General features: G+C 39.7%; 1 protein-coding gene across 1 annotated transcript; it reads right to left on the bottom strand.

Moving 5' to 3' along the window:
- Positions 1 to 455: 455 nt before the first annotated feature.
- Positions 456 to 3,175, bottom strand: LOC124168387. Its single transcript, XM_046546602.1, has 4 exons — positions 2,265 to 3,175; positions 1,365 to 2,177; positions 613 to 713; positions 456 to 524 (listed from the first exon to the last, which is right to left on the bottom strand). The coding sequence occupies exons 1-4, from the start codon at positions 2,653 to 2,655 to the stop codon at positions 456 to 458; spliced, it is 1,374 nt and encodes a 457-aa protein (XP_046402558.1). The 5' UTR covers positions 2,656 to 3,175.
- Between the last annotated feature and the right edge of the window lie 8,551 nt (positions 3,176 to 11,726).

The raw sequence follows: 11,726 nt of genomic DNA, 5'->3' as shown, positions 1-11,726 counted from the left end.
GGCTCCACAAATGAACCTTGCTTAACACTAGGAGGACGGCAATTTCGCTCAACCTTGGTGGCCGGAGGGGTCAAATTTGACCCCCTTATTTTTTTCTGACTCATCCATTTATTTCATGGGATTTATGCTATGCTATTCATTAGGGATTACATAATACTTGTAAATAACGACTTTATTCTCCAATCAGATGTATTATTATAACATTTTCTCTTTTTTAAACTATTCTTGTGAGAACCTATTTCTCATGAATGCCAGCAGGTCCTCATTTTAATTTTTTTTCAGTTATTTGTCAAGACTATTAACCGCTTTTTAGACTACAAGTACAGAAAAACATATTTTATATTGGTTAACTGAGTATTATTTCAAATGACAATAAAAATCATACTTTTTTACAATTTTTTATTTTTATAAGCCATGATTACATTCAAGGGGAACCATACATCACGGAACTAAATTCAGCTGCTGTGCATCCTTAGAAGAGAATCAATTACTTTGACAGCCCACACATGTAACAACCTTTCGCTCTAAAAAAATACATTTGTTGCACACATGTTTCCTACAAGTTTTACAAATTAGGAATCCCTTAGCATCCTTTTTACATTTCAAACGCACTTGACATTTCTTGCGCTTCGCGCTTGCTTCACACAGATTATCATCGTCCTCGATCTGCGATGGCCCCTGACGTGCGAGGGTGTTAGCAGCTGTTAGCTCCTCTACGAGAGTAAGAAGGAACTTACGGCGAGAGATCTTACAATTGTTTACCTCTCTAAAGAGAATCCAAGCATTTATCCCAGCGAGATCCAGAATGTTGCTAAAAGTGTGAAGAGGCCAACGTCGAGCTGCAGGCTTTACTGAATAAAGCCTCGCCATTTGGTCTACTATATCTACGTCGTATTTGTTTTCATTATAAAATAAAACTGTCTCTGGTTTATGTTTAGAACCTAAATTAACGGTCACATTTGGGTGCATAGTACTTACTATAAGAACATTTTTATTTTTCTTGCCTTGATATACGGTGAGTGTGACATTATCCTTTTTCAGAACTCTAGTTTCGTGCAGCTGCATGCGACAGGTTTTGATTTCAGAAGGGATCTCCCTTCGAGATCTGTTGATAGTTCCAACTACACTAGTGTTCTTACTCCTCAGAGTCTCTGCGAGGTAAAGAGAAGTAAAGAAACTATCACAAGTTATATTCCTTCCTTTTCCTAAGTAGGGGGAAATCAACTGTAGCACCACGTGATCTCCGAGACGCATATCATTTGGCCTGGAATCATCTTTTCCTAGATAGGGAAAAGCATTTATGATATACTTTTTATCCTTATCCACAGCTAGCCAAAATTTTTGCCCGTACTTATCCGGCTTACTTGACATAAATTGCAAAAATGGACAACGGGCTTTTGTGGGGAAAAGTTGTTCATCTATTGTTACGCAGGGCCCTGGAATGTAGCATGCCTGACTATTTTCAATGAAATTGCTCCACACCTCGGATATAAGCGCAAATTTGTCTGTAGCCAGTCTACTTGGCCTTGTTGATTTTATGTCAAATCTAAGAAAACGCAAAATTTCTTGAAAACGGTCTCTAGACATTGCGGCTTTGCATAAGGGCAAACCCCACTTCACTGACCATAATGATTTTATGGGAAGAGATTTGGCCCCGAGGACTCCTCTCAAATAGAAAATTCCTAAAAAAGCATCTAGCTCCTCTAATGTCACAGACCAATTTTGATCTCCAAGCTTCATTCGAGCTTCTGTTTCGGTACAATTTTTTATTATCCTGAGAATTTTTTCGTCTATAATCAGCCTCCAGGCGCTCGAGCAAGTTTCATTTATAAAGCGCTTGGCATGCGCTGTGGGTCCTGCCCTATCCACGAACACATTTTGTCTCGAAAGCCTCCCAGGAAGACCTTCATTTGGGGGCACTACTCTCCACTCACTACCATCTGCGGCATATAGAATAGTACCTATGCCATTTTCTCCCTCCGATTCTTTACCTCTTGGGAGACACATTTGCGAATCCGTGGTATCTAAAGCTGTCGTCATGACATAACCTCCACGACTCCCACGACTTTTTAGATGTCCTCGTAGGCTCGTTGCTCTCCGAACAGCTCCGATCCCTCGGCGGCCCCTACTTCCTCGAACCGCACGGCCCCTGCTTCCTTCTAAAAGCTTCCTTTTCTCTGAAAAATAATTTCAAGGAAAGAAATAAATATCTACCAGTACTATTTTTAGTACATCACATTCTCATGTTATTTCAAATTACTTACCATGCTCAATAGTATTTTTCCTTAGATCTTGCTGAGGGGGTGCACTGCTGTCTTCCAACCTTGTATCGGGGACATCTGAATCCGATTCGGAAGATGGGATGGAATGGTTTGTCAGCAAAAAAGGTTCTTCGTCGCTACTCGAATCACTATCTTCCCCTAAACCACAATCAGAACCCGATTCATTTCCACTTATGTCCTGTAAGGCTGCGAGAAGCTCCTCGTGGGATAATCCTTTCCGAGCCATAGCTAAGAACACGGACAACGAGTGAAGTTCGCTGTCGACAAGTCCACCTTCCAACAGTGCTCGTCTTCGACTGGCTTTTGAAACAAACACTGAATGGTAGGTAGTAGAAATATGAGAACAAATGATGTGAGAAAATGTAATCACCATCACCACGCAGAGACAAAGTTTCAAATCGACGCTCACTAAGCATCAAAAAACTTCGCCAGTCAACACTCCGCCTGCCAAGTAAAAAACTATCAGATTTCAAAATCAACGACGCGGACTTGTGAATGAGTAAGCTTCAAATTGAAGGAATAGACACATTGAAAGTATGAACACACTCAACGAATATCAAGTTTCAATTCAAACACCACGGTGACTGATATTTCAAGTAAACATCAGAGAGGAAATGCAAAACAAGCATGTTGATGTGGCTAAGGAGTAAAATATGGACTTTTACGACTTAGAAGGTATAGAGAGATGAGATCGTGTTTCATTAGAGTATTTTCAAACAGTTCAAAAACACATTTATAGTATAATAGCTATGATGCAAAGAAATGGGAACGTTGAAAACTCTATCACAGGGAGGGGGTCAAATTTGACCCCTCCGGGCTCGAAGGTAAAAGTTAAATTTCCAAATTAACCGTTCAACCGTTTTTTATGAAATTCACCGTGTTCACGTCTTGTCATAAAAGGTGAAAAGTCACAAAAATTCAATTCAATCAGAAAAAAATTAAGAAATCGTCAGCAATTTAAAAACGCCGAGGGGTCAAATTTGACCCCTTCGGCCTTCTAGTGTTAAATCCTATGATAGAATTTCACAGTCAGAGTGATCACTAATGTCACGTTAGACGATAGCGTCGCACAGTGGGCTGAAATCGAAAAAAGCTGACCAAAAATGATTTTTTTCACTTTTTAATTTGGAAAAAACTAATATATTTTCAAGTTATAGAATGATCAGTGACCACATTACTGAAATAATTTTATTTATAACTAATTTTTTTAAAGCAGGAGACATCTGTCAATTTAATGAAAAATGATCGCTAAATGTTTTCCCCATTTTTTTTTTTAAATTGACTGAAGTTTTTTTCTACTGTTGCGTTATGTTTAAAAATGCCTAAATTTAAATCATTACATAATAGAAATTAACATTTTTAGAATCCATTGTAGTGAAAGTTTTAATTCTAGCGATAATATTTATAAGTTTTATTTAAACAATTAAAATTTCCTATTTTTCACGTATTTTTAACATAATGTAGAGAAAAACTTGATGTTTTTCACTTTGCTTCACAAAGTGTTTAGCACCACATTATAAAATGAAGTGTCAACTCTAGTTATCAATTGTAAAATCCTGCCCCAATTTGCCACCCCGCCTCTCCCATCAAGTTACGTGCATTAATGTCCAACCGCCCGACGCGGTGGTTAGATGCGAACATTTGTTCAGACTCAGCTGTAGTCGACGATAATTCGTCAAAAGTGAGGCGAAATTACAGTTGTCTACTCTTATATACTCTTTATACATTTTGCATGCCATATTAGTCTTATTGTTCCAATTTTTCCAAGTTCATATTACGATTTCCTTCATAAGTCATATAATGGACTCAACGATTGCGCCGGCAAGTCAGATTCTTGTCCCGGGAAGCGGGCGGCTGCAAATAATTATATATTAATTCTTGGAAAGTCCAATTCTCAACACTACACACTTGCATATTCTGCTATCCGTACTCTTCTCGACCTTTTATAACTCCCATCAGCTCAAACACTGGAAAGGGCACACGCGTGGCGGAGCGCCGCCCGCGCAGTGGCGGCGGGCACTACCCTGCCGACCACGTTAATCCCTATTGCACCCGAAAACCCAACCACCGTGTTATGATTCTTATCTGGCGTTAAAGAAGTTCTGTAGTCGTTTCATAACTGTCCATCTGTAGAAATGCCATTTATTGCTTTATAGCCTCGGTCTATTAAAGGGTTTCTGCACTGTTGAGGATCGCTTCCCTTCGACAATCGTGCAAACAATTTTCTACGAAGTAGCTCACACGGGGTTTTCCACAAATACTTCTTTTCAATTGGTTGAAAACTATTATCTTTTACGATTTTACCGAGAAAATTAGTGATCTTGTCTTCGTGAGTGCGAAGGGATGTGAGTGCTTGCGCTACGGATGCGAAGAACCAGGGTTTATTTTCCCTAAGTATACCTTGAAATTTCAGCGTTATTCAGAGGCCGAACTACTACTAGTGAAGGATATCTCGGAACGATAAAAAGGTACGTTTTCCAAGTAAAATATCTCTGTGATCGTGTGTATTATTTAGGGAAATATTTTCTAATTTCGCTTTCTTTACGCAGTGATTTAGATTGTTAATATTTCGGACGAGAGAAAATGGAGCGCATGAAAGTAACCCGCAAAGAAATACATGACGTTATTGTTAATCAAAGTGGAAATTCGCTGTCGTCAAAACGTGAATTGGCCCTTCAATATCTTTAAGATAAGTTGAAATTGGGGAAAGACGAGAAGACAAAGGAAATGTTGGATGGAATGGATAAATACGTTTTCAATGGGTATATCCAGATATGGAAAGAATGCAAGAGAACCAGTGTCAGGTTTGTAGTAAAATTTCGATGTTATTTAGAGAAGGATATACCGCTCCCAACAGATATGCATGAATCTCTTCTTGAGACTCCTTGTCAAAGCATGGTCAAGGCACGACTAATGATGGGAACACTGCCCGACGTTTTTCTTCTGAACCTAAGCTAACATCAAAAATTACCGGTGTGTTTACCATCAAAAATTCATATTATATAGATTTTTATTTATTAATTCCAAAATTTGTTATTAATATTTAAAATTTTTTGGAAGAAGGATTTGATGAGGACTTTTTTTTTCTTTTAAATAGGCATTAGCGAGGAACTCGTCTCAAGGTTTGCCTCTATTTTAAAAGCTCTGACATCTGGATTTGAGATAGATTACGCCAATTTCAGCGAGTACTGCTCAGAAACTGCATCCCTTTTTGTGGATTTGTATCCGTGATACTATATGGTGCACAAAGTGCTGTTTCATGGAGCGTCGATTGCCAAGGTAGCAGTGCTTCCAATTGGCCAATTTTCTTAGGAGGGCTTTGGAATCTCTCCACAAAGATATCAGAAGATTCGGAGCGCACCACACACGAAAAATTTTGCGCTTAGAAGAAATGGGAGATCTTTTCCGAAGGCTCCTCCTTACTTCGGATTATCTAATATCCAATAGTTATGTATGTACAAATGCTAAAAGAAATGTTTCAAACGATATACGAAACTTACTTGTATTAGAGGAGCCAACTTCTGATGAGGACAGTGACGGCTGGGAATCCGATGAAAACTGGTAGTGGGCTGGTAAATTTTTCCCTAATGTTTTCTTATGTTTTATATATTTATGTAAATTTATTATGGATCATAAATAATTTTATGTGGCATTTTGGTTTATAGTATAAATTGTTTGCTAGGTGATTTCTTATGTGTGTCCTTCAGACAAAATGTTGACGCAAAATTAGTTGACTAAATCATTAACAATGTTTAAAACAATAATTTATGTATTTTATCTGAACATTTTTATTTTTTAAATTTAATTATTAAATTTCATGTTAAACTACTTACTTTTTAATTCCTAACTATTAATTTCAATTTAAAGTTCCCTCTTAGTTGAAGCCGTCCAAATAGTCGATTTTTGTTTTTTTTCCGTCTCCGCGAATTTGTTTAAAAAATTTCCCAGGATCAATTTTTCGGCAAAATGTCTTTATATTCATGTTATATAACCCAAATATGAATAGTAGGAAAAATTTTGTCGAGACAATTATAAAAATATGGAAGATATGATTTTTGGCCAGCTTGTTTCGATTTCAGCCCACTGTGCGTCGTCAGTAAATAAACGTAGTTTACTGCTAATTCGGGAGTAGAAGTCATTAACGTATACAATGAACAAAAGGGGCCGATTACACTTTCTTGAGGACCACCTGATGTCTCTTTAACAATATTAGAGCTAATTTCGTCAAGAACTTCTTTTTGCTTACTATCACTCAGAAAGTTGGCTATCCAGTTTACCACTGTTTCGTTTAATGTGCATGACCGTAATTTGAATAATGGCTTGTTGCGAGGTACCGTGTCAAAAGCTGTCAGAAAATCTAGAAAGAATGCGTCAACTTGTATTTTCGATCAAAGCTATTGGGATTCGTAGGATTTCGAGTATATTTGCAGTGAAAAGAACTTTCCTAACCCTCATTAACTCAATTTACGCAAGCAGTGATCAGTAGGTACAATAAAGACAAGGGTGAAGATGGCATACCTGATTCTGACTGTAATACTGCGACAAAGAGCTGTGACAACCAACCGCTCAAGGTAATTTCAAAGTGAATATTGCAAAGCCATGCCATCAATTATTATTATAATATCAGTTCACTGAAGTGAAATATGATAAATGATATTGTATCACTCACCAGCAGCCTTTTATCATCGAAGGTTCGCTTCAAGAACATCGCTGAGGATGCCGGGTTCCTCTGAATTGCAACATGCGAATTTTAAGGACTGCAGAAACACGAACTGAAGTAGTCTGCACTCCAACGAACAGGGGTACAACTGCTTTGACCTCCTCAATGGAAAGGCCAATGCCTTCGGTCTGAAATGGAAGTTACGAAGTGGAAAATGAATTAGGGGAAGGGGGAACTAGCCCCACATTATTTTAAATAACATAAAAATAAACTCCTTGACATTATAAAGTATTTTAGTTTAATACAAACTATGAAATAATAAAACCTGGCACAGCTATCCTCACTTCTCATGGCAACTTACCAGTCGAGAATCCTCTATCAACTTCAAAACAAACGCTTTTTGTTACACCGCCAATTTTGGCACTATCGCGTAACAAATGTGTTTACTGCTTCTTAGAAACACAAACACTCGATGCTCACCTCAACACTTCCAGCGAGGAACTGAGGTCGGTGTTCCTGCAGTGCTATTCTACGGCTTGTTGTGACCTCGTCATATTATTTGGAGGAGGTAAAGCGAACTTGCAGGCTTTCTTTCGCGATATGCTGGCACGGGGTGCGATCAAATGGCGGTGGTAGTGGCAGGGATTTAGAATTTAGAAATAAATGGCTCCAATGCCGCATGGAGAATGCTTCAAGCACTGCGCTCTTAAAAATTGCGTCAGTCCGGAGGTTAACTGCATTTCGTGGCTAAGGCGTGGTCTCCTATCCTCGTCAGCAGACTAATGCCAACACCACGTTTGTTTCGCCTTCATTCCCTCATGATGAGAATGGCCTTGTGAGCCCAACCGAACGCAGTAAAATACAGAGCAGGCGTAATCATGAGTCCTCTAGATGCGCAGATTGTGGGATGAGATATGTGTTATGGGTGAACTAAGGCGAGATGACATGAGAAGCAGAATAGCCGTTGCAGTGAATGACCCACGAATGTAACAGCGGTGGATTCTCACCGAATAACCAATCGCCCGCAATTGAATGGCCTTACGAACGACCACTCATTTCCAGCATGGATTGCTCCTCATTCGACGCCGCGCTTCGGGCATTTTTAAAGCCCTATTGAAATATGCCTCAAGTGAATGCAACGCAAATCGGGACGGACAGAGAGCGCCTCTCTCCTTGAGCGAGGGCGACGTAAAGAAAAGAAATGTTGACAAGCGGTGGGCGATTTAACTGCCCGCGGGGCACACAGATAACTTCGCCAGGAGTCCAACTCCCACTGCGTCAAGAAAGGCACTATGACTGGGATTAACGGCTGCGGCGATTACCTGGATGCATTGAAACCCATTCATGATTCCAAAACAAATTCAGCTCAACATTATCAGTTGATTTATATTCGGAGCATGAACAAGGGAGTCGAACAATTCACGAAGCTAATTTCCATCATAAGCATAAGGGATGACCGACACTGGCAAATAATTTAAATCTAATTATGGTAATTAACAATTTTTATTATACCCGCTAACGAACTGTTTTTGGAAAATTAGACTCATCTAATTTCAGTACCGTCAGCTGCGGAGTGCCATAATATCCCGCTATCTTCTTCTGTCAGGTGTACCCTGTTGTATAAACTTTTATCGCTTGCATTACTCTTAAGACTTTAATTCCAGTCTAAATTGAACGATGAGATCATGCATTGAATATATTTGGAAAACTGTGTACTCCTACCTAAGTATCTTAGGAAACTGTTCTTAAATATCCACCAAGGCCAATGATTCCATGGCCTCCAATGATTGAATTCCCGCTCGAAATAATTTATGCAATAGTTCTGAAAGCCAATACTCATTAACGCTATCAATTTTATAGTCCATTAGTAAGCCGTAACAAAAACTAGCACAGACCTCCTAGTGGCCAACCAATCAATCATTATGCTTGAGTAAATGCGTATAGCAGCATTTCAACATGTAATGAGCGCGGTGATGGCATCGAGGGTGGGAAACGAATAGTTAACAATCATGGAATAAATGACCCCGCTGGAAAACCGAAAGCTTAGAATCACTCGTCAGCAAAGTACCTACTAAGTCGTATTTCAAAGAGGAATTGTATCTTATGGACGTTGGAGAAAATGAATATAAAAACGTTCGAACTCGTGCCTTATTTTATTACTGATTATTTTATTTCACCTTTATCATCCTAATTTTTCTTTCCGTTCATGGAAAAAGAGAGAGGAAGTTGGGGCGACTGGGTGTATTCAACACAAGCTCTAAGATTTAAGTTCAATCCCTTATCCAAGCTGCAAGTAACTAAAAGGTACTCCGCCGGACCCTACTCTGCTTTCCTCCATACGCTGACTAGAACTCATCTCTTGACCCGAATGGACAACACTCACCACATGCTGCCTGGAACCATTTTCGATTCGGGGATTCGCGCGACGAATAGAGTAATCGAGAGGATAATTCGAGTTCAGAACCAAACTCTCTAAATGCATCGAGATATTCAATACTCCTCATTAACCTAAAAATCAGGAGTGCCCCAAGTAAACCAAGCTTTGACTGAAACGTGACTAATTAGAGCATGAAGTAGCTGCTCTTTACACGCAGATTCATTAACAACCACTGAGCGCTACAGCATTCCCGATTAATTAGCAGCAATACACGCACGACGTACTTTGATCTTTAATTAAAGACTCCTAATCCATTTTTCCTCGAAAAGCATTAATCTTGAGGAAACAATGCGGACATAGTAGCTCTAAACAGAGCAGTCTGTATTTATATTCAAATAAGGGAAGCAGCAAGCTGAAAATGTACGCCCTTCTTTGCTATGAAAACAGATTACACTGAACCGCAAGGTTTTTCTTTCCACCAAAAGTTTTTATGTTTGAATTTTCAAAATGAAGTTTTTACCCCGAATTAGGACCTGACAAATTAGGATGATTTTCTCTTACCAGAGCCATTTTCTATTGCATAATTAGCTCGTTAAAGATATTTTATTTATTGGCGATTGTGGTATATATGTTGAAGTTGGAAAAATGAAGATGCCCCTATTTTTTACTGCTCTCTAAACAATGGGATGCTGATAAATGCCCCAAGTGAAGCCAACACATCTGAGATGGACCTCCATTGTCGCCTCCTTGCATTTAAATACTTGCATGGGAGACTATTTTTGTTATTTCTCAGCTCGTTAATTTCAAATGAGGAGGGGACTTGAATTATAAATGTATTGAATACCGCTTTGGGTATCTTTTACACCTCCAAATGTGCAATTCTTTCAATCGAGTTTTCCGCATTTCCCCTCTAAAAATTTTTCAAGGGAGTTGGAAAAGTTCCGAGGGCCCGGACGCCCGGCTTCATTCAGACTGCTGCCACGGCGCTTTGCGGAGCATAGCGAACAGACCATTCCATTGTATTCAGTTCAGTGATATTTTTCCGTTTTCGTTCACCGCGTCACCTACTTCCCGGACCATTATTGGCACAAATTCGACGGTCTCGCCCCTTTTGCATCTCAGCTGATGACGCCACGAGCTCATTCCAATTGGATCTCGGCTTCACAGTCATTCTTCGGTCTTTCGTATGGGCCTCGTCGTTGTTTACGCTCTTTTGAACCTTGATTCATTCAATTCACGTTTCTCCACTCAACGACTTAATCAACCAACCACCCCAAAAACTCATAGAGTAGTGGGAAGCAACTTTCGCGATTTTTGCTCTTTTCTAAACGAAGACACACTGGCTGAATTGAGGAGAATGTTTTCTTCACCACCATAGACATCTTTGCCTTCCATCTGCAATTTATTTTTGACTTTATGATCTAAAATTATAGAGTAAACGAATTTTTCCTCCACAAAGAGTTCATTTGAAATATTGCCTCTTTTTCATTCAGAAATTTCACTTTCTAAATCCCGCTAAAAATTCGTATTTATTAGAGCTGCAACAATAATGGTGGTGTCAAAAATACACAGCCACTATAATGCGTTGCTGCTACGTATCGAGGTGATATCAATTGAAGACTTTTGACTCGAGGCGGTTGAGGGAAATAATTCCCCACAGGCGCACTCTTCAGTGGGCAAGACCAGGAAATGGTAATGACAAGGTAGGAAGAGGCAAACATAATTGATCAAAACGCAAATAAGAAAAGGTTCCGAAATAGGATGAAGGGAAAGAAGTTTGACGAAAGAAGACACAAACAAAAGTGGGCAGAAAGAGCAGATTTGCAAGGAAGAACCGATTTCCGAGAAGGTCTCACTCGCACACGAAATCAAGTTTTAGAAGAAGAGAGACCGCACTCACGCAATAAAATACAGAAACAAAACAATTCACAAACATGCGCACACCACACACATTTTAGCGGAAGAATCGCACGAATGATCGTCTTTTTGAGCGCTTTTTTCAATTCTCTAGTAAAGTATTCATATTTTATGGCACCAGTGTCGTCACTCGCGAAGGAGGAATCTTCGAAAACCTGGGGCCGTATTCTGTAACTCCAAACCGATCGGTGCGGCACCGATTCGTCGGGTGCGACGTCACACCGACCCCCGGCAAGCAGTGGTGCGATTCTGTACGAACCCGATCGGTGCGGCACCGACGTGAGGACGGGAGATCGTCGGTAGCCGTACCGACAGCAAAAAGGTGTCGGTACGGCCACCGACTAGTGGGTTTCATGAACTCCCCGGTGCGCATTGTACGTTTTATTTTGTTTTTACCTCATCACCGAGTAAATAATGAGGTTTGCTGCAATGTTATCCTTTTCTGCCCCTTCGAATACGCCTCTATAATTCACTGTGTCATCATCTATAT

This window comes from Ischnura elegans, chromosome 11 (assembly GCF_921293095.1).
Source record: "Ischnura elegans chromosome 11, ioIscEleg1.1, whole genome shotgun sequence".
Taxonomy (NCBI): domain Eukaryota; kingdom Metazoa; phylum Arthropoda; class Insecta; order Odonata; family Coenagrionidae; genus Ischnura; species Ischnura elegans.
This window is presented reverse-complemented; position numbering and strand designations above follow the sequence as displayed.